Raw genomic sequence first — 24168 nt, forward strand, 5'->3', positions numbered from 1 at the left:
CACAAGTCTAAATTCCAAATTGGCATCAAATTTACGTATTTGTGCTCCCGTACACCTCAATACACTTTGTTCTCCTCTAGATAGACAGATAGATATACTTTATCCATCCCAAACTGGGATAAATACTTTTACTTCTCTTCTTCAACTTTTATATCGCATGGCTGCAGACACCTCCCAGTCCTGCTGCCTCAGCTGTGCACATTTTGATGACATGACCGTGGTTTTGGGAAGATGAACGCCAGCCTTTCCAGTTTATGGACACATAATTTACGTGTAAGCACATACAGTCTGCTTACTGTATGTATGACTGGGCGTGTGTGCAGATGTTTGTGCGTGTATTGTTGTATGTTTCATTATTTTATCACGTTTTATCTTGTGAAGCACTTTGAGTTGCATTTTTTATGTATGAAAAGTGCTATATAAATAAAGTTTGATTTGATTTGATGTGATAATTTTGAGCTAAACTGACAAAATCAGTGTCCCAGGGTTTGGAGTCTACACTCTCCTTGTTCTGCTGCTGAGTCTGCCCGTTAGTCATTAGCTGATGACTACTGGTTCCAGCCTGGAGCTGGACCTAAAGACCTGGTCAGATCCACGCAGCCCACCATGACTTCTTGCCACTGTTCGGTACTTGCAGGAAGGTAGAGAAGCACTCCTCTTTTACACCTCCCCTCTTTGACAGATGGCTAATAGATTCAACATCTTCAGTGTGAATGATTTCACCTCGTCCTCTTAACCTCCACCACTACAAAGTCTTTTCTCTCATGTGTTCATCAGCCAAATCCCAACCTTTTTATCCATGGTGGGACTGCTAAATAGACCTACGGTAAACATACTATTTAGGGGGGTATTATGCTGACAACACTGATTTCTATTTCTGTTGTTGCAGAGAATCCCAGAAAAGATTCCATCAAACAATTAACTATATGGTGTTAATTAGTATAAACATATTTTCATTTGACATATATTGAAAGGAACTGAAGGAAATACTTTGGTGCTGATTTTGCATGCTCTTTCTTGGGATTGGTTTTACATTAGATATTTTTTTCATCATGAAAGGCAAGGAAACAAATTTGGTAACTTAGGGGCTTACCATAGGAGATTTTTTTCATATTTTAACTAAAGGACTCCCTTTAAGCCACCCTATCACACAATATACTGTATGTACTGTGTTTTTATGTTTGTCAGAGAGAGCACATTACTTCAATATTAAAAAAACAGGAAACATTAAAAGAAGGAAACAATAAATAAAAGTCTGCCTATGCTCTTAAAGAGTTCATTTATTATATGTTGATGACCTGAGGACCCTTTCCAACACTTATCCAGATTAAATAATGCATTTACAACAAGGCAGTCACAGACTGCAACATCCTGTGACTTACCCTGACCTACTTCCAGGGTAGATTAGGGTACCCTGAAAGTTGTACCTGACATGTGCATAGCTTTGACCTTTCAGGGTAGGTCAAAGCTATGCAATAGCTTTGACCATAGATCAAAGCTAGTGCATAGATAGATCAAAGCACTAGCATTGATCTATGGTCTTACACACGCTGGCCTTCTCCTTCATCTTTCGATCTTATCCTGTTCCTGAGCATACAAAAGTTGAAATTTGACCTTAACCTAGTTTTCTCAAGGTCAAGGATATCATCTCATTTTCATCCCCTTTGTCGCCCAAGTAATCTGCTTTTCGTTTCATCTTTCTATCTTCAACGGTTGTGAAGGTATTTGATAGACATACTAATGAACAAATGAATGAACAATATTATAATACATCACCGCTTTGAAGCGGGATGTAATGAGCTTACCCAGCATCAAAATGTTCTCTGCTTTTACTGGTTTGCTTGCTATCATGTCCATACAAACCAAAGCAAAACTAAACATTGTTTGACTATATACCGTATAGATATTCTACAATATGATTGTTATTCTTTCCAATGCAGAGATATATTATTGTTGTATGCCCTGAGAAACATGTAGATGGGCTCTCTGAAATCTCTAAAGGAAAAGCCATTTGTCAGGGGTAGATCTTTTGTCATAAAATGCTGTGATGTAGCTGTTATTGTTCCTGTAGCCACATTCAGCAAAGCTGATAATATCCGTACCTGTCACGCCGACGGAAACATTGATTCACAACGGATCTTAAAAATTCAGCAAAACAAACTGCAAATATACGTGATTGTCGCACATGTAAGTCAATCGCTTTTTAGGTGCGTGATTTGTGTGGAGGAATTTAGGACATCGGTTCAGGTGGGGCTACAGAGCCCTGCAAAGTGATCTGTGCTGCTCTGCCTGAACCACGGTGTGCAATATGAGTCTTGCTGGTGCTTTCACTGCACTACAGCTGTGTAACCATGGTGGAAACGACATGCAACCTTGATTCATCTGTAAATCATGCTATTGACTCACCTCAGTTAATACTGTGAAGGAGTGTTTCACAAATTCTAATGGACCTGAATTGCTATTGGACTGGTTAGATGTGACGATCTGTTTTCCTTTGAAACCAAACAGATAAAAAGGGTATGTTTGCGTTCTTTCACTTCTCAGTATACTTGTACTATTCTCCATCTCCAATGTATTATCTATTGATTTCTTCCCCAGCCCTCTCCATCAGTCAGGCTTTAATAAGACAACACATGTCGCCTTTAAAAGAAATGTATTAGAATGTTAATGGTTCACTCCACAGGCGCGCGCGTCTGTGCGTGTGTGTGTGTGTGTGTGTGTGTGTGTGTGTGTGTGTGTGTGTGTGTGTGTGTGTGTGTGTGTGTGTGTGTGTGTGTGTGTGTGTGTGTTTGTGTGTGTGTGTGTGAGCTTGCAAATTCACGCAATTTAGTTTTCGGTGTCTGTGTCAACGCATTTTCATTAAAACTGAAGACAACATTCATCTTGATGGTTTTAGGGAGTAAACAGGATGGAAAACAAGGAGAATGTGGCAATAGAGGGATGAAGGGATACGGATGAAGAGAGTGGTCGGACGTGAGGAAGGAACCACCTAGCGCAGAGTGGATTCATCTTCTGTCTTATTGCTCCTGCAGGGACCAATTTATCTTAATTTAAGCTTTTGGCACCAACTCCAATCCACAGCAGCTGCCTCAAGGAAGCACAAGAGTCCAACATGGATTTAGCCCATGTGGCTTCCATCGAGGGTCTGACCAGTTCTTATTTAAAGGCTGGTTCTGTTTTTTAGCGTGTCCCACTGTCTAAAACTATGCTTTAAATCAAGATACTTGCATGAGAGAGAACCAAATACCAAGTGAGTGTTTCTGGAGTCTTTGGGTGTATTGTTTGCTCTGTCATTTCCAGTGGGGATGCTGGGTTCACATCTGCCTGAGCCACACTCTATTTGGATCTCACACTCCACTCCCCCAGTCCTGAATTTGATTCCTGCTGTGAAACAAACATAGCATCCAGTTTGAACGGTCATACTGAGCTAATATAAGTTGAAACAACACATATTTATGTAATCACTTCCAATATGGTTGCAATTTTTTTCCCCTCTCACTTGTGTATGAATTCAATTAGTAATTTATTTATTATTAATAAAGGTGAATTTGAAGAAGATTTTGAGCCCCTTTCAGAATAAAGGGAATTGCAATAATAAGTCTGAAGGAGGTAAATTGTGAATGTCATTTTATGGATCTGTAAAAGAATATTAAATGCCAAACATTAAAAGACATTTATGAGTTATTCTCACAAAAATTACATCTCTTCTTAGGTCATATATTCATTTAGATAGGAAAAGAAAAGCCTTGTCAAAAGTAAGTACAAAACAACAACCATGCACATACGGAAGATAAAGGAGATGTTACATGTATGAGTGTTTCATAATGTTTTCTGTATGGGATTACCTGGACTAGGAAATTGAAATTGCTACTTCTTTTTGTCTGTATTGAGCTTTAGCTCAGACCACATCATCCGCTCCATTCAGCAAGGTATAAATGAACATCGATTTTAGATATTACCTCACTGTAGCTACGCGGCCTTGGTGGCAAATTAACCAATGGTAACCTTGACAGAATGAGTCTGTGAATAAGTGACCAAGAGGAAGGAATTAAATGACAGGATTTTTCTTATCAAAAATAAACTCTTACCTAATTCTTCTTGAAGTGCACATGTCTGAAATAAAATCTTTTGCCTGTCAGTTTGTCACACCTGTTGGGTTATACAGGTAAAACTGTACACTGCACAATTAGTTGTGTCATCCCTGTATACCATACATAACCGCCCAGAATCACTGCATGGCATTGATTTCACCAACTACAGCTCAGCAGTCAGTTGTCTTTTTTTTTTTTTTCCAGGAGAAAGGAGGAGTGGTGAGAGAGGTAAGGAGGCAGATATTAGAAATCCAAGGGACCCCTCCTGCCATGTCTGGATGCAGCATCGGCTGCGCAGTAGGTGGGGAGGAGAGGGGAGAGTTGTGTCTTTCTGACTGTTTGGCGCTGTGCACTCGGGTCTAGGTGCCCTCCTGACATGACAAGATTGATGGATAGAGCTGTGCATCGCACATAACATCAATTCTGTCTTGCCTTCCCCTTCGTTCTGAGTCTCACTCTCTCATTACTCCTCCTTTTGCTTTCACTCTCCTGCACACCCCTTCTTTCCCTCTCTTTCTCCCTCCCGCCACTGCACCAGGTCCTTCGCGTGCCCCTCTCTTCAGTATTATTTTCCTAAAAGCATCTTCAATGCTGCCAGAGAGCACGCTGTGAGGCGGCAAGAAAGCGAGCCGAGCGGATTGCTATCTTTTTGACAGCCTCTCTGCTTGGCAGGCTGTGTGTGAGCCGGGGAACTGGACTGGACTGTGGTGTTTCATGGAGGAGGTGGGAGAGGAGGTGAAGGAGCAGGAGGGAGAATTGAGGGGCAAACTGTACAGATGGAGGACAGCAGCCGTCACTTGGGACACTGCATGGTTGACATGAAGGAGCTGAGTGCCAACCCTGAAGGACTGTCTGCAGCGGGTGAGCTGATTGCACTGTTGACCGTCCTCTTCATCTTTCTCCTCTACCTCTTTCCTCTGTCCTTGTTTTAACAGTTACCTTCTGAAACACCTTGTCTGCTGCTAGATTTAACTCTGTCTAAAAGTACAGGATTTTTAATGACTCCATAAATTCCATAAATTCTTGTCTCAATAGAGCAGGTTTGTATTTTCCCTCTCTTTGTGTTTGTAGTGGTTCTCTACCTCTTGAACACAGAAAGAGTGTGTGTGTGTGTGTGTGTGTGTGTGTGTGTGTGTGTGTGTGTGTGTGTGTATGTATTTGTGTGTGTGTGTGTGTGTGTGTGTGTGTGTGTGTGTGTGTGTGCGCACATGTGTGTGTTTTTGTGTCTGTGTGTGTGTCTGTCTATGTGTGTTTGACAGAATAAGAGAGACAACACAATGGACTGAAGTAAGAGTGAGAGAGGGACTATTTTACATGCATGATGATCAATAATTAAGTGCTTGAACTGAGTGTTATCTGGATAACTGAAGCTTGTGGCTCATGTTTTAGCAATGATCACAAAGGATTAGACACCTCATTCACACCAGGTGTTTGTAGATTTGTAAAAGTCTGATGGGCGGGCTTGTTTGACAGCAGTTTTGGGGTTTTTTTGGACTCTTCTCTTTGAGAAATGTCACGCTGACATTTTTAGTCTCTCCACAAAGTATTGCAGAGACTTGATTTTAATATTTAGTGGCTGCTTTTCAATAGTGGGATCTGTTTCTTGCAGTGTTTATGAATTAATATAACAAATGGTCGACCTTGAATGCAATTTAATGAATGCAAAGAAAAGTTTGATGAACACTGAAGACATGTCGATGGTTGTGTGTCTCTGTTTGCAGTCATGCTCGACCGTCTGTGTCCTTCTGTGCGTGAGGATGTATGTTTGTGTCTGCTTTGCTTTGTCACAGCAGTCATATTCCATATAACCTGACTGTGTTGTTGCTAATGAGTGCTGGCAGAAGCAAACTAGATGTCTCAATGCCCATTACAACAGGAGAATGCTAAATAGATTGGTCATATCAATGATGCCACAAATCCTGCACTCCAAGTTTAATACATTTCCTCACCTAAAGGACACACACTGCATGCACCACCGATTTGCATTGGCATGCAAGCTCACCACCATTGTCTTCCCCATGGGGCTTGGTAAATAGAGCTGTCCAAAGTGGAATGAAAGGGCAATTCATGATGCATTTGGTTTTTTTGCCTCAAAACACACATATGCACACTGGTCCACATTCCAAATAGAATTATGCAGATGCAAACACTATTAAAAACACATACATCCTCGCATGCATGCACACAAGCATGCATGTACAGTCGCCCACAGTCACACGTGAATGCTCACGTCTAACAGTTACGACCTGACCAGCAACCGGAGATATGTGCTATTATAAAATCACAGTTTTGAGATGACATGTGACAGGTGTGGGTGTAAACAGTAATGAAAAACACCTCGCCATACCTCTGTTTTCTTTTTCCCCTGAGCATCCTGGTAGACAAACCAGGAGAGCAAAGCACATAATTACCATGTTTGGCACGAAAGACAGGTTGACAACCCTGCATTATTAGTCACAAGGTGAAATAGTTTATCTCCTCCTTCATGACAGGAGAGAGGAGTGGGAACAAACAGGGTGCTGCTCAGTGCTTTTAAAGGTGGAATGGAATTTGGATTTTACAAACTTTCCACAACCACAACTAAAATTATTTTCCACTATTAAGTTTGCTCAAATGAATCTACATATAAGCACATGAGTCTGGAAATGAAGCCACGGCATAATTGATGTTGTTTTCATTACATAATGCTTAAAGTTATGAGTGTTATAGAGGGATAAAAAAAATTCTCATTCTCTGCACTCCATCTCCCATCAACACATCAGTCAAGACCTCCTCGGGATATACAACTGATTCACAACACTCCCAACATTCACAACAAAACCATCTGTTGCCTCTCAATCTCCCAGGGCAGGGATGCTGACAGCAAGTCTCTCCCTTTCAACAGCACTTGTTATAATAGGATACCTGTTTGTGCAAACATCAATCGAGTTAGAAGTGTCTCATCCTGGCTGATGACTGACTGATCGCAAAGGATGTGCAGGTGTTATTGAGACAAATTAGAGAATTACTTGGGGAGGGGAAGATTGTGAGGAGTTAAAAGAAAGAATGTGGAAGAGGTGAATGAGGTTATCGAAAGACATTCAGTTATATCTTCGAAACACCCAATCCCAGGGTGAGTCTGCCACTAAGTAAGTAAATATAATCTGAAAATCCAAAGTGGATAATAGGTAAAATATACATGTCATTTATTCCTAGGCACAGGCTCCTGGATGTAATATTTATTCATGAAGAGGATAAGAAGGTGTGATTAAGAATATGTTCTATACACAGTAAGGGGGGCTATACGCGCTCTGTGTAAAAATGTTTGTATTTTCTTACTTGAGCTGAGAGCATGCGATGTGGAGTGGAGCAGCGACAGGCAGCGCTTTGGAGCTTTTCTGTATTTGGTTTTTTTGGAGAGTCAGGAATCTTATGTGATATCTGTGTGCATTCCACTATATGTCCTACCTCTATTTGCCCTTTTGGAGCATCTGGTTGACGATGTTATCACACTGTCCAATGGTTGAGGAACCAGGGCAGTAAGAAAGGAAGAAGGTTACATAATCATCTTCAAGACGGACATATTAAGTCCCTGTACGTTAATTAACTTTGTCATTCCAGAGAAATCACCTAGTCTGCTTGCTTTCTAATAAATTACCCTGTTCTTTCTCCCTTCAGTGCACTTTTTCCTTGCTGATACCACCTGCAGACAGGGGTTGATGTATTAGTGAAACAGTAGAGCTGTGCTATTATTTCTAGATACACATGAAACTGCAGTATAACGGGCGGGCACACCTCATTTGCTTTGGGCCCCTCTGAGAGTCGCATCTGCATGCGCCGCCTGCCTGCTGCCTACCATCCTGCTGGGCTTATTACCATATTCATAATGGCAGTGGATATCGATTTTAAATATCACACCTGTTCCAGTTTTTTTTCCCACGTATTTATCCACACCATGGAGTTGAAAGTACTGGACAATATAGGGTGTTGACCTCTCTTGTAATGTGTAGATATAGCACATAGGCTTTGTGGGATAGTTTTGGTCACAGGAAAATTAGAGGATGGGATGGGATGGGATGAGATGAGATAGGATAGGATAGGATAGGGTAGGATAGGATAGGATCGGATTGGATAGGATAGGATATCATGGAATAAGTTGGGATAGACAAGGATATGTTTTGATGGGATAGGAGAAGATAGGATTAGGACAGGCTAAGAACACCAGAGGAGGATTAAATCAGATCTGTGGTCCCCTTATCTCATTATTGTGTCCTACATTCTAGCATTAACTGGACGTCATTATTTGCCCAACACCTCTGTCATTGGTATGTGTCTTCGACAAAACTCTTCTGGGTGTCATTCCTTCCTCTTTATCTTTATTAACAAATAGACATGAAAGTTAAAAATCTCTGATCTACGGATGCTCTACAATTTGTCATATAGTCCAAACTGAACTTGGCAAGACAGCATTTTTGGTTTTTGGCACCTAGTGCACCTAGAACATTACAATCTAAAATTAAAATTACGCTCTTCTTAAAATGAATGAGTTTAAATGTTTGGCAAAATCATTTCAATCTACCTGCTCTGTGTGCAAGTGTTCTCTGTGAGCTGTGTTGTGTTTTAAATGTCAATTTATTTGTTTTTTCTGGCCAGGTCTCAGTGGTAAAAAAACCCCTTTGATCTTAGTGAGACTAACCTGGTTAAATAAGAATAAATAAAATAATGAGAAAATGGGATAGGATCGGAGAAGATAGTTTAGAATGGATATGAGAGAATGGGATGAGCTAGGGAAGGAGTTGATAGGAGTGGATGGGTTGCATTGGGTTAAGTGAGGATTGGATAGAAATTTTGGGAATAGATAGGACAGGATGGGTGAAGGTAAGAAGCAAATAAAAATACAGACTTAGGTTTCCTATAAAAGGAGAACATAGGATGGTAAGGGGTAGAATAAGATAGGATACTACATAATACAGTATACTATATTATATATAAGTATACTATATACAATACTACATTATTATACTATTATATATGGGATAGGATGAAAGTGTGACATAATAGTGAAGGAAAGGACTCAATGGAATCTGATAGGGTGGGACAGGACAGGGTGGGATGGATAAGTGATGATAGGAGAACATAGTATAGAATTAGGTAGGAGAGACGAGGAAGAAGAGGGAACTGCAAAAGGAAAGGATAAGATAGGATGGGTTGGGATAAGCATGGATTGCACTCAACAGGGCAAGATTAGATAGAATAGGATTTGCCACGATTGAATAGGAGAAGATAGCATAATGATAAGATAAGTTTCAGATAAGAAAAGAAAATTGAATGGGAAAAGACAGAAAGTCTGATAAAACATAACAGGTGTTTTGTCATCGGGTTGCGAACGCATAATTTGTTCACATTTGTAATAATTGTGGATTTTGCATCACTTTGATCGTACAAAGAAGTGCTTCCAGGCTCCCACTGCCAAATGTCAGATAGTTAGATCCTCAGTTTTTCACTATCAAGCATCCATAGCGGCTTTGCCATATGGGCATGTTTCATGGCAAGTATCCCCACAGTCCTTATCAGACATAGACGATTCAAAAGCTTCTTATCTGCATTCAGTTATACAGCATCTGAATTTACCACCCTTTTCCACTGCTTTCGACCACTCCAGATAAATTGGTGCCTTGCACAGATGGAGTCCTCTAACGTAACTAGCATTTTTGAGAGACAGTCCCTTATGATTGCACCAGAGACAAGACCCGGCATCTGGCGCTGTCTCAGCCCACCTAGCTAAAGGGCTTTCTGCTGCCACTACACAGCATGTCATTCAGTTTTATTAAAATTTTATCAGAACTCCCGAGGAAGTGTTCGCGGTGACAAGAGTGGCAAGACTCAGGGTGAATTGGATCGTGATTATGATGAATGATGATGACAATATTAACAAGAATCTCAAAAGCACTGAAAGCCCAGTGAGAGGATGGAATCCTGTTAATTCTTCTCTGAGTCTGGTCTGATGTTTTTTCTCTCCAGTGTCTCCAAGTCTCTGTTCCTTTTTTTTTCCCATTGAAGAGATAGGTGAAAAAGCAAAAGATTGCCAGTTGGAAAAGTTTGGCCAAGATAATTTTTCGAAGTGAGATTTTCCCTTTTTTTGGTTATTCTTTTTTCACCTTGACAGGAGAAAAAAAAATCCCTTTGGCAGGTGATTTTTTTCATCGTTAGGAGGATATTTTAGACTTTTTCTCATTTTCCCCTCAGGGTTTCCATGGAAAAATATAACAGAAAATGTATTTACCGGTACATACATAATACACCTATTTGTGTCACTGTGTGTGTCTGTGTATGTTTATTAACTTGCCCATGTGCTGCAGGTATGTGTGCTCTTGATTAATTACATGTTTACTGTGCTTTTGCACGTGAGAAAGATGCTGCACTATATTTGCATAAACACAAGTCCAGAAGTTGACTCAGTCAGATTCAGTAAAACCTGATCGAGAATTTTAAATTTTGATTGTATTCAAAAGTTTGTCCCCATATTTTAAAATGTAGTTAATTGTAGTCTTAACAAGTACATTGGGTTCTGATGCCCTGAGTCAGCAAAGCGACTCTCAGGAGAAAGCCTAATTTATGGTGATTTCATTTTGCCTGTTGTTCACTGCTAGTCTTTGTAACTCTATTTTTGTTGCATGAAAATAAATATAATAGACTTTAAGGTTATAAAGAGTGTTAATTTATTGAGACTAAACTGAACAATTTCAGGCAGACCTACAGTATATTAGGTGTTTTAAAATCAAATATTTGGGAATGATATTAGAAGATGTATTAACCTAGTGGCAACATGTTCATGGTTTATAAAGTCTTCAAGAAATCTTACTTCCTGGATAGTACAGTATAGTTTTATTTTCTTACTTGCTTTTAATTACTGTACATGGTTTTGTTTGCTAATAATTTAGCACTTGGCCCTGCTCATGTCTTATTGCCAGGTCTGCTCTGCAGAGGGTCACTGGCTGGTGGCGTTGATTGGAATAGGCAGGAGATCTTTTATCAGATCTTATTGCGTGTCTTCTCTTTGTTTTTTGTTTTTCTTCTTCTTGTTTTACCAAATTTAAGCCTTTAAAAACCATCAGTGCTATGCTTTTTGATGACTGGCATTATAAATAATTGACACAGTTTGACATAAAAGCTTTCTGATGACTGAGGTAATGACAAACCATGAGTAGGTTGTCATTTCTGGCCTTTGTAGAGGATGCTCATTAGAGACTCGATTGCTTTCTGAAGGCTTGTGGCTTCCCTACATCAGTAAGCACTATGTGTCCATGGCCCATTAGTGGGGTTGATGAGCCTTAGAGAGGCCAATTGTGTCCAAGCACCTCGGGAAGGAGGAGAACGCAAATTACAGCCCCACTACACATTGCACCACCACGCAGGTGTTTCAGTTATTTGGTTTTTGGAGGGCTGCGTGTCGGACTTGGAGAGTGATGCATGAGAAATGTTGTTGTTGACAGATGATGCAGGCAGTCAAACCTCCACTTATCCTCATGGCATAAGCCCTCAAGGATAACCACAAAGATGCTCACAAAGATTGCAATATGTTTGCATAATCTAGACTAACAGTAGCATCTATCACTGTGACATCTTGGGAGTCTTTTATACTAAAACGCAATCTCTAAAGAAGTTATTGCCTTTTAAAATAATCTGTCTCTACGGTGATGCATCAGTGTTAAAAATGGATCAGAATTCAGCTTTTTTTTTCACTTTCACTGTAAAATAGAAGAACACGTCTCCAGTGCTAAAACATCTAGCCCACTAATCAAATAGTCAATAGTGAGAAAAACAACAATTTACAACTTTAATGCATAATCATTAAAGGAAAGAAAGCATGCTGATAAGTGTGATTTGTTTTTCACTATAAAAAATCATTTAAGTTTTGGATTGGTCATTTTTTACAAAAAAAAAAAAAAAAGCACATTAAAACATTACAGAAGGGGTGCTGGGAAATTGTAATGAGCGTTTTCAGACATATTTAGTTGATTCGTTTAAGCAACTGAAATGTTAATGTAAGAGTAAAGCTGAAGAACACTCAGCTAAATTAATCTTCAATAGTTTCACTGTCTGTTATTTAATGATTTCTGCAAATGTGATGATATTCTCCTCTTCTCTTGCAGACCTTTACATCAGACTCTTTACCTTTCTTCTGCTCTGTAACGCCTTTCTTTTCCTGTTTTTTAGGTGTTATTCTAACTCCCACGCTGCTGCAGGTGGAGTTCAGCCTTGGTGAGTCCCGTTTTTACTCTCATTTTAATTTCAGGGAACAACTCAGTGTCATCCCACACTCTCTTGACAGTTTTGTAAGCATATTAAAGAAATAACATATGGACTTGCTTGCGTGGCTGCACACTTTTGGTAATGTCAAATTTCTCTTCCGCAGTCAGCTAGAAGAGCAAAGGTTTAAAAATCCTTGTAAACAAACACCAGCAGTCATTTGCTGACAGGTACACTAATGCAGAAGTCAGTCAGAATTAGCGGCATATCTCTAGAAATCCTTAATCCTGTCTGAATTCTGACACAAGCTTGCGCTGTGGTTTGAAGTGACAAGACAAAAAAGACACTGAGGAAACACAGTTTCCTCGGAATTAAGGAGAGGGTCCTTTTGAAATATTTGTTGCAATGGCCTCAGTTTTTATTTCATATGACTCAGGTCAGAAAATTAAAAACAAAAGTATTTCAATGGCTTTCGATCAGTTTGATTGATACGGTCTGGCTGCATCAGAGGTCACCCACCTTTCATCTTAAACCGGAGAATGACTCTATACAGTGTTTTCCTTTGCATGCGTCCTTGCATTTTTAATGCACATTTTTTGACAGGGACGCAGGATTGTCAGATAGCGCACGTCCCAAGATTTAAATGCTCTTCCATTCAACAAAAATAATATTCACAATTTTTACATTTTTCCACTTAAATTTCGAACCCGGAAATTGCCATGAGGTTATGATGTAGTTTCTCGTCACGAGACTCGTGTGATTCTGTCTTGTTAAAATCAACCAAACAGCAACAAGATGTCTGCCCGTGTTAGTAAGACCCTCCAGAGCAAGTAAAATCTGTTGCTTATGCTTGGAGAGTCCTGTTGGGTTTCTCTGGCTGTTAAAGCGCTTTGAAATGTCTGCTGATGTGATTAAGAGCTATACAAATACAGGTTACAGATAACTGATTGATTGATTGGTTATCACCATGCCTCTGAAAAAGATTATAATTGGAGAATAGGCAAATGACAATGAGTGCTTTCTTGCATAACAAACATTCAGAAGGTAATGAAGAAAAGAGACATATTACTGACATATATTACTAACATTTGTGTGGAGAAGGCTCTGTCAGCTTGGTGCAGTTTCCACAGGACAATACAGTATATGAATTAAAGGAAAAGAAAACTATTGAGTGAAAAGCAAAAGTTTTCTTTTGACTTAAAAGTTATAATATTATTCATAAAAACATTAAAATTAACAGTTTAGTTCTTATATTGTTATTCTTAATATATTATATACATTTTTCTAAGCATGCGTGAGCAGGCTGCAGTTTCCTTGTGAAATTTCCATTGGAATTAATAAAAGTATCTATCTATCTATCTATCTATCTATCTATCTATCTATCTATCTATCTATCTATCTATCTATCTATCCATCCATCCATCCATCCATCCATCCATCCATCCATCCATCCATCCATCCACAATACAAACACTGTAGACATTTCACTATACCCATACTTAACTAGGCCTGTTTATTTTTTTTATTTCTATGCCTATTTATGATTTTCTATTTATATATTCTTGATGGGTTATTTATTAATATTTCTATTTGGTGTTGTACTACTTTCTATGTGCTGGTGCTGTCTGTGTGCTTTTTCTGTGTTTTGTGTATTTACTGTGCTCTGTGCGACGGAGAAATTAATTTCCCTGACGGAACCTCCTTAAGGGATAAATAAAGTTATACTCTACCCTGCATTGCACTATTGGCAAAACTCAATTTGTACGCTTCTACCGAAAATTTTGTTCATACTTTTGGGATGCATAAACGTCATGTTGGGATGCACAAATTTTTCTTGAAGTGCATCCCAGGGATGCATTACTTTTTTGAGGTAAAACGAACTTTGCTATATACAGTTATTCCTCACTACGGCTTCTCAGCACTATAGGGAAAGTTCATTCGACTAACTCAATGACCTCCTGGCCCAGGCCATCTTCAGTGGCCTTTAGTAAGAGAAATCTACCTATAGAGATGAAGCTTGAAGTATACGAGCAGATTACATAGAGCTAATGTTAAACATAGTCAAAGAAAGAACCATTGACAAACTGCTCTGTCACAAAAGCAGACAGATATAACTATTACAGGTTTTTGTTGAGTGTCTCCAACACAGTCAATAAAATTGAAAAGAAACAGGAAAAGAAATGTAGAGCACAAAGAGAACAATGTTGCTTCACCAGACTTCCAGTTGACCTTCAGTAAAGACTGATGCCAGCCAGCAAAAGAAGACGTGATCAGCAGTTTTTCAATGGGATAACTTGGGGAATTTCCATTTGGTACGTCACAGCTAAGCAGAAGAACTTGAAAGTAAACTTTTGTGTGCAGGGAAAGCCAACGCATTCATTAAAGCAGAGCTGTGATGTGCTTCCTATTTTTAGTCTGTGTTAAAAACCGACTGTAGTTTCCTGAGTGAGCTGCAAATACTGCACATTCCACAGAGGGGAGAAATATTCTTTACAGCCCGGAATTCTAATTATTGATAGTTAATGTTGTGCAGATGTCCCTGAGTTTCTCTGTGGTTTGGTATAGTAGTGGAAACCAACTTGTAACTTCTAACTTCGGTGCTGATTAACATTTAATTATATCACAATAGACAAATGGTATTTAAGGGAATGAGGCTGTGCTTTGTTGGTATTAATTAAAAGATCGCTCCGCCGGTTTTGCTAATCATGAAAAATATGTCTCAGTAGGTGAAAACATGCTAATGCTGTTTGTGGCTTGAGAGCCAGCTTTTCTAATGTATTTAACAGATTTGAAGTCACTGCTTGGGTTCTCAGTTTGGACACATGGTATATAAAGTTGCTATAATCACACACAGTATCCCAAAGCTATTCATCTATTTCAATTTTTTTTTAAACTATACTGACCGACAAGATGTCTTTAACACCTCACCAGTATTAGAGCTGAAGTATTTAAGGACTGAAGGCTTGAAAATGCATTGTTAATATTCAAATTCATATCCATGTCCCCTGAATAGTTTATTTTCTGCATGAATAACCAGAAGAAGAAAAAAATCACAGTAGCTGTAAATAGCTGTTTTACGATGAAACACTCATGCACGATTAATTTCAAACTTGTTACGCCTTTCATGTACAAAACTGCAAATTACAAGCATTGTTTTGAATACTTTTATGGATATAATATCATATGCTTGTCAATCTGCGCCGCAGCTAATGACATATTTATCACCAGACAACAGCTCTAATTTTCCCTCGGTTTGCCCTAAACTCTGGCAAACAGGTGTTCAGTGCGGGAGCACATGCAAATAATATTGTCAAATTAATTGAACCGCTGAAGTATTTATCATGATGAATAAAGTGTCTTGAGACGAGCATGTTCTCCCGCCTCTTGTGGCACGTCCCACGGCTCTCCTCAAGATTAAAATGGAATGCAGATTCATTGTGGAGTCTCAGAAGCCCACTGCATTAAAACTCACTTCCAGCAAATCATGTTGAAAGAGCCCAATGTATTCCAATCTTACAAAATAAATACAGTCCCAGTAATTGAAACCTTCAAGGATGTGCGAGCATTGCTACTCCGATTGCTCAAATATTTTGATTGTTCATGAATCAATTACAGCATACTTTGGTTTCTCCACTAAATTTGAAAGTCACATATCTGTTTCAGTTTTCACCAAAGTTATGTAGTAATACATAAAAAAAATCTTCATAAAATCTTGATATAAAGTTATTTAAGTTGCTTTGGAGATACTTTCAGCTCTCAAATTCATTGTTTTAATTTCTTTCACTTTAAATATACCATACTCCTTTTTCCTCGTTCCATGTCACTCCCTCATTATTTCACCCCTCTCTCAGACTTCCTTCCTCAGACTCTAAATGCCTCTCTAAGGGACTCCGTGTCCTTTCCCTCTGTCACTCTCTTTATTTCCCTTTCCTGAAACTCGACAAAGCATTAAAATATCGCCAACCTTTGAGGGCCATATCCCTGCAAAGGCTCATTTATTCTCAGTTCTTTGTGCGTTCATTTCATCTCATCTGTATTTGTGCAATTTTTTTAAATTACTGAATACAGAGGAAGCAGGTAAGAAGCATCAACAGAACTCACTCAGGGCAGCGTAGCTCTAATTCAAGCATGACTTTACAAAATCCAGACACAACAAGGAGGAGAAAGGGAAATATGTTACTGCAAAATTCTTATTCACACATCACAATACATTCAATATTACCACTTTTACATTTTCACATTATACTCTAACGTCACCATTTCTCTTGTTTCAAAACTTTTGATTCTTCAACGCCCTGCTGGGGATGTATCCATGCCAGAGTTAAGGACACATGGAAGCATTTATTTTGTCACTGGTGATAGGCTGTCCTGTCCTTTTGCAACTACCAGTCTGTTTAGATCATGGTAAGATTGAATATTAAGAAAAAAGACTGAACTGCCTAGAGACCTTTTTGACCTCGAGTAATTATACCACATGCCTTGGTGCCATTACGCACTTGTGCATTTATACTAATGGACAGAAATTGTCAGTTTATCACCATTCGCACAGCCAGTATTGACATAAAAGACCCCAAAACACAAGCCCACGGATGCTTTTTTGGATGGACCTCATTGCCTAGCAACATATATTTGCATGAATTTATTTAGCCTTTTTTGCCTGAGCAGAAATTCCACTGCTTCAGCATTCTTCCTACATAAGCAAACATTAGAGCTCCTTTAATGTTAATCCAAAAGATTTGGCACGGCGATCTTGAAGAGAAAAATGGAATTTGGAATCAGAATAGCCCGAAGACATAATGAATGCATGTGCTCTGCTGTACTGCAAGATATTTTACAAGTCAGTTGTAGAGACTTTCCCCTGAAACAGCTGCTCAGACAATCAGAGGCTCTTTACATTGATGTTTCGCCTTTCATAAACATGTCTGCCTTCATGCTTTCCCCCCCAAGTCAGTACTTCAAGTTGGATGGAGACTACCTGATTAACCTTTTTCACTATTTTCCCCAAATTAATTTGAAATGTTTCCTCTTAAAGAGAGGTCATGAAGTTAGATTAATTGCCAGAATTATCAACAACTTTGGCTCTTGGAGAGTTTCATAGGTTTCTGGCATTTGAGAACTTTTGACCAGCTTGCAGTTTTCTGACTATGTAGGCAGAATGGTTAAAAATGAGAAGTGTAGTTTAATAAGGAAAGACATGTGGTGTCTTGTGCAGCTTCATGTGCACTTTGCATTAGATTGATTATAATGAACCTCGCTCAGTTGTTAAATATGCAGTTAAATGTATGCACACATACAGCCTAACATTTACAGAAGTTATTACCCCTGATCATGTCAGCTTTCTCTCTCGGCCATTTTCTATCATGATCTCCTCCTGTTTTGTAGGGAAAACATCGAGACGTAGATCAATGCCTCAGTGCCGAGGACCCCGAGTGGTTTTAAATCTTATGAGGTGCAGTCATGCTGGATTATAGTCTAGGCATCAAATGTAAACTGACACAAATTGGATTCATGCCATAAAAATGTTCAAAGGGTTTTTCAATCTGGTCAGAGAAACATAACCACAAATGTCATGTTTAACCGACTGTAATTGTACGGTTTTAAGAGATGATTAAAACATTTTTTTGTTTGCTTTAAAAACTGCTTGTACAATCAACAAATCCATAAGATATGTAAATGTAATGTAATGTAAATATACACAGAACAAAAATGTAAATGTTTTTTCTCCCATTTCTCATGAGATGAACTCAAAGATCTAAAACATTTTCTACACACAAACAATAACCATTTCTCTCAAACATTGTTCACAAATCTGTCTAAATCTGTGATAGTGTGCACTTCTCTTTTGCCGAGAAAATCCATGCCACCTCACAGGTGTGACATATCAAGATTAGACAGCATGATCGTTGCACAGGTGTGCCTTGAACTGGCCAGTTTAAAAGGCCGTCACATAGCACAATGTTGCAAGTTTTGAGGGAGCGTGCAATTTGGCATGCCGACAGCCAGAATGTCCACTAGAGCAGTTGAATGTGAATTGAATGTTCAGTTCTCGACCATAAGCTGTCTCCAAAAGTCATTTCAGAGATTTTTACAGTACATTCAACCAGCCTCACAACCTCAGACCATGTGTAACCCATGTGTAACCCAGGACCTGCACATCCAGTAAGTTCACTTCCAAGATCGTCTGAGACCAGCCAATCGGACAGCTGTTGAAACAATGTGTTTGCATAACCAAAGAATTTCTGCACAAACCGTCTCAAGGGAGCTCATCTGTATGCTCGTCGTCCTTCTTCACATTTTTTTGATGGCATTTTGAATGCACAGAGATACCGTGATGAGATCCTGGCCCCTTGTTGTGCCATAAACCCAAGAACATCCCCACATGTTGCAGCCTGATAATGCGTGGCTCCTTGTCGCAAGGATCTGTACACAATTCTTGGAAGCTGAAAACATCCAAGTGCTTGCATGACCAGCATACTCACTGGACTTACCTATTTGTATGTTTGGGATGCTCTGGATTAGCGTATATGACGGCATGTTCCAGTTCCTGCCAATATCCAGCAATTTTGCACAGACACAGCTGATGCCGTTATTGAATAATGGATCCAATGTAAAAAAGCGACTTTGAGTGTCCAGAAAAGTGTTATATAAATCTAATCCATTATTATTATCATGGCAAAGCTTTTTTTGCTTCCTTAAACTGGCTCCCTGTTGAAGGTAATCCCCTTATGTGTTTTTTTTTTTAAACATTTTAATCCTGACCGGACTCCTGTCCACTGTCAGTTGTCTTATGCGTCTTACAAAATGAAGACTGAAGACTACAGACCTAATAGGACTCCGTGTTCTAGAATGATCTGCCTGAGGAAAATATTTTTCTTGTTTGACATCTTGAGACATATTTTTAGATGAAAGCATGTCTGTTACACTAATTTATATATTTTTTTGTCTTTTAGTGCAGAAAAGTTTATTTTATTTTAGAGGTTTGAAAGATAAAAGGGGATGAAGTGTTCCTGGCACATATTAGGATGGAGGATTTGGATTTCCGGTCCCACCTGGATACCTTGGAGAAGGAGTTTGAGCACATTGAGTGAAGAAGCTGCAGTAGATTTGGTCCTTGTGAGATGCTGCTGCTCTGTGGTCTCTCAGGTTGTATCCTCAGTTCTTCCAGCCAAACAGAAAGTGAGCTGGGTGATGGTGATAACAGAGAAATGCCCTGGGCTTTTCTCCACTGTATTCAAAGTCTGTCCATGGATGAGAGGTCAGAGATGGTGATTGCCTCTGCAATTTTTGATGACCCATTGAAACAATTTTCTCTCAGCTTGGGTGGTGTTTCCAAACCACACAACGATGCCTCTGGTGAGAATGCTTTCGACAAGTCCTTTGTCGGCTGGGGTGAGGGGCTGACATCTGAGTCCGGCCTTCTTCAGCAGCCTGATAAGGAACAGCTGCTCCTTAGCTTTCATCACTGCTTTCTGTGATTTTGAGTATCTGATACCTGTATGGTAGCTCATCAGCATGTTAAAGAGTTATGTCATTGTCCTAGGTGGAAACACATTTATACTTATGGGTAAGAGACCTCATTACCTGATTCAAATAAAGGATTCAGTTATGGGCTGGGTTGTTGGTATGCAGTGTGTCTTTTGTCCCCACCTTCAGTTTCGTTGTCCTGATCTTCTTAACGGCAGAGCTGCAATCTAGTGTGGTAACGTCCAAGTGTTTCAGTATGTCTACAACTGCAGAGTTCAGCTTCTTCAAACACTGAGATGCTGGAAATGATTTAAAAGATAATAAGATATATTTAAAGATTTTTCAGCTCAGAAATCTTTGTGTCGCTCCACCAGATTTTGTATGTTTTAAGGATTAATTATTATTATTATTATTATTAGTAATAGTAGTAATGGCAGTGGATTCCATATTAAGTTATCCCTGAGAGGAATTTTTGTCAGATGCAATGATTCAAATTAACAGTTTTTGTCCCCTCATCTTTCAAACTAAAACACATCCTGTTCATTCAACAACTTCTTGTCTGGTTCTCCTTATGAAATGCTAGACAGACAAAATCTTCTGAACTTAGTCAGCTGCTTAAACATTAAAATCACGTCCATGAAGATGGAATCACACACATAGAAACAATCGTTCGCCGTTGCAGTTTTTATTTTAATGAAATTTCACCCACTGAATTGTATTAACCAGATATTATTTTGCAGAGTAATGCGTGAAACTGACAGGGCATTGAGAAGAGGATCAATTTCTGTTTGCATGCCAGAATTGTGCTTAGTTGGATAAAACGCAGCTCCTGGACAGGATCCAGGAAGGTTGCTTGAGTACACATTTTGTTAGTGGACTGGAGCGTTCATGAATCAGAACCATACAGTGTAATTTACTGGATATCAGGCTGAATGCTTTATTGATCTTAATCTTTATCTTTATTTCTGAGCTCTTCATAAATGTTACCCTTTTTTACTTATTAAAAGTTCAAAAAAAATTTCCAGAGAAGAAATTTTAAAAAAAGTAAGGATTCATCAGTTTAACTGTGACGGACAGATCAAGTGTTATCTTTGTATAACCAGGAAGTGTCGTTTTTCTATCAAGACATTTTGTTAAGTCGTCATGCTGCTGGACGAGGACTGAGCAACATGCCTGTTTTTTTTTTTATTGCTTTTTTTTGTGTGTTCTCAATAAGAAGAAACGGGCTTTGCTGCTATTTTGATCAACTGCTGAGGCAACAATTTTATATCTCAATGTAAATTTATTTTGTGTTTACTTGTTCAGAGCTTTTATTATATTTGGAGGTAAGGATTGAAAGAAGCAGGACAGCAGATTTAAGTCCTTTGTGATGATGCAGCTCTTTAGTGTTCGTCATCTTATCTGACAGGCTTTATTTATAAATCCTCTTGACTTTACAGTTTTGTTTCTTCTTCTCTGATGCTTTGTCTCTCATTTATTTCCCCGTTCTACATTTCTGACATCGTGTTGGGGTCAGGGTCACTTCAGGGTTGGTTATGATTGATTATCTCCTCCTCTCATCACAATTTCCCATCACTTCTCCCCTCCCCCGTCTCATCCTCTTCTTCCTCCTTGCAGCCTGTAAAGATCTGGTGGCCGTGGGCAAAGACAGGAAGCCCAATGCTTTGGTTCAGGTGGCTGTGATAGATCCCCACAAGCAGCACCTGGTCTCACAATCCTGCACAGAGATCGTGGAGGTAAGATGTTCCTTCCTCTCTCTGCCTCCCTCCCTTCATTGTTGTTTGTCACTGGGACGGGATCTAGGTTGGTGTTCTCTCCATTTCTGTCACTCAGACTGTCTGTCTGGCCCCCTCCCCTCCCAATCTGACTCGTTGAACTGGTGCTGACAATGAGAATTACTCTCCCTTTTCCTGTCCCAGTTTAGACTGTAGAACAGTTTGTATGTGCCCTCCAATCTGCATCTTTCAATAGGAACAGTGCATGTTGATTTGGTGGGTCTCACACAACAAATGTTTTTGTGCTCCTTGACTTTTTTTTCTGGTGCTGGCTCCAGTGTGACAGTTGCAGGAGCATAAGTGTTGGGTTTTTTTTGCAGCAACAGCTGCCCCCGTCCCACTACGGAACACCCACTTACACACATGTATGTATGTACACTCACACACACATACACACACACACGTTTGCACTTTTTCCTTTCCTCACATGGGGGAAAATTTTCCTGACTCACATTTTTTTCCCGCTAATCCACCAAAGCAAAGACGTAACCGTCTCTTTCAAAGACCGAATTTCATCTGCTTTTCCCTTCAGTCCTGCAGAAGACACAGTGGTGTAAGTGTGTATTCCTGCATGTGTGTGTAAAAACACAGGATGTGGTAGGATACTGTATGCTCGCTCCGCCATCTCTGCACACACTCGGCTATTGGAGGTTCATGGACTATGGACTGTTTTCAACTTCGCAAAAAGGGGGTACGTGCACTTTCTGTTTGATTTCAACCGTTTTTGAAGAAAGACATGCAGCTGTTAGTAAAGGTCCAAGGGGATTTCTCTGCAACGTAGGAGTTTTATTAATCTGCACAGACTAATGAAAGTCAGTCCTGCAATCACGCCAAAATGAGATCAGTCATTCTTTTTGATTTAAAAGAAAAGTCAATTTGACTTTGAAATTGTTTTTGAATGAAATATTAGTGAATTCCATGGAGGAGCAGTGGAATTCAGGGTTTCCCATTCATGACATCGTCATCCAGCATGCCCTGCTTTCTTTATACCACGAATATGAAGGCGACCCAGCTGCCATTTGTGTTTCTCCTGTTTGCTGCATTCACAGGATGCCAGCTCTCAACAGTTGCTGCCAGCCCTGCTGGACATGGACTGAAAAGTTGGCTGCACAAAAGCGTTAGCTTTACTAATACTCATGTGGTAGACATATTTTTAGTACGCAACCGTATATGATATGAGTTTAATTTAGAAGATAGATGATAGAACAGACCATCTACTGTGTTGCCGCACTCCACTTTTACCCATAAAGCCCTAGAAATGGGTCAGAAAAAGCTGCAAAGCATTTAATCATGCTGGGTCTGAACTTCTCTATACATGTAAAACAAATTACCTATTTCTGTGCTAACCCTTTAATACGGGCCACAAGACACCCAGCAGATGGGGGTGTATGGACCACAAGTTGAATGCCCACAATAGCCTCAGATGGCGGTGTGACAGACTAGTGAATGATACTAAAACATTGTAAAAAGTGAATTGAAAGTTGAATGATTCATATAGGGTCATATTGGTGCTATCATTTCTTCAGTGTGCAGGTAATAACTGGTTTTTGGAACATTTAATAATTTGGATTTTATCTTTTGCCATTTGAGAGTTTATCTTTCATTTTAAGGAAACAAAAATCTATTCTGATAAATTCTCTTCTACTCACATGGCATTGAAATCTGCAGATTTATTATTGATAAACGATGACTGGGGAAAAAAAGACGTCTTTCATTACAGTTAAGTTTAAGAATGTTCCCTGTTAAAACTATTATTCAATAAGCTCTGTCATGAAAGACTGAAAAAAAAGCTTAATTATGTCAAAATACGGAAGTAAATGTTATCTTAAAGTATCAAAATGTACTGTATGCAGTTACCTTCTTGACAAGTGGGTGGCTTTGAGGCTTTAATTAGGCAATTTGGAATCAATAAAATCTGGCAACAGCATTATGTGCAGTGAAAAATTGTATAGAAATAAATCCTGCATAAATTCATCGAATTACATATGGAGAACTACGCTCATTTCTATTTATACACTGTATATTATGGAAGTGGGACACCCTTCCGTTTTTCCTTTACATCTAAACAGATGGACTGCTTTTCTCAGTGTGGGTGTTTTATCTAAATCTACTGTTGGTAAATCAGAAAAGACCAGTGACAACTTAAGTAGACAATCTAAAGCTCACTAAATCTCTTTAAAATGCAACGGAAATCATTTACGACAAATGGTATTCAAAGCCACAAACACGAAGTGTTATCTAGTGTCTCAGGAAATCCCCTTCCCATCAGCATGGGCAGTGGGTCCAGGAGAGGATGCACCTGAGGGGATTATACGTCACCCAAAGCCAGCGGTTAAAACGGCCTTTGATGTCACGCCAGTCAAGCAAAAGAAGCACTTGACTGGAAGAAGTCCAAAAAGTCGTGTGTGTGTGTGTGTGTGTGCGTGTGTGTGTGTCTGTGTGTGTGTGTGTCAGAGAGAGAAAGAGAGTGTCTAAGTATAATTAAGAGTGGGCAGTGGTGGGATGAAAACTTCAGTGCAGGGTGTAGCAGGAATGTAGACTTGTACTTCCCCCTTAGCCCAATCACACAGACCCACACACACACAGACCCACACACACACACACCCTCT

The 24168-nt window shown here is 39.4% G+C and overlaps 1 protein-coding gene across 3 annotated transcripts in view; it reads left to right on the plus strand.

Moving 5' to 3' along the window:
* Nucleotides 1-4788: 4788 nt before the first annotated feature.
* The window catches only part of inpp4b (inositol polyphosphate-4-phosphatase type II B), a 114226-nt gene continuing 94846 nt past the window's right edge, over nucleotides 4789-24168 (plus strand). Inside the window, exons 1-3 of one of the 3 annotated variants that reach the window (XM_068321908.1) lie at nucleotides 4789-4952; nucleotides 12288-12332; nucleotides 21402-21520. In XM_068321908.1, coding sequence (XP_068178009.1) covers nucleotides 4868-4952; nucleotides 12288-12332; nucleotides 21402-21520 — 249 coding nt within the window. In that variant the 5' untranslated portion in view covers nucleotides 4789-4867. Of the gene's footprint in view, nucleotides 4953-12287; nucleotides 12333-21401; nucleotides 21521-22043; nucleotides 22251-24168 lie in introns of those variants that run through there. The other 2 variants (XM_068321910.1, XM_068321912.1) reach the window with 2 other exon arrangements.

The sequence above is a fragment of the Antennarius striatus genome, chromosome 8 (genome assembly GCF_040054535.1).
Source record: "Antennarius striatus isolate MH-2024 chromosome 8, ASM4005453v1, whole genome shotgun sequence".
NCBI lineage: Eukaryota > Metazoa > Chordata > Actinopteri > Lophiiformes > Antennariidae > Antennarius > Antennarius striatus.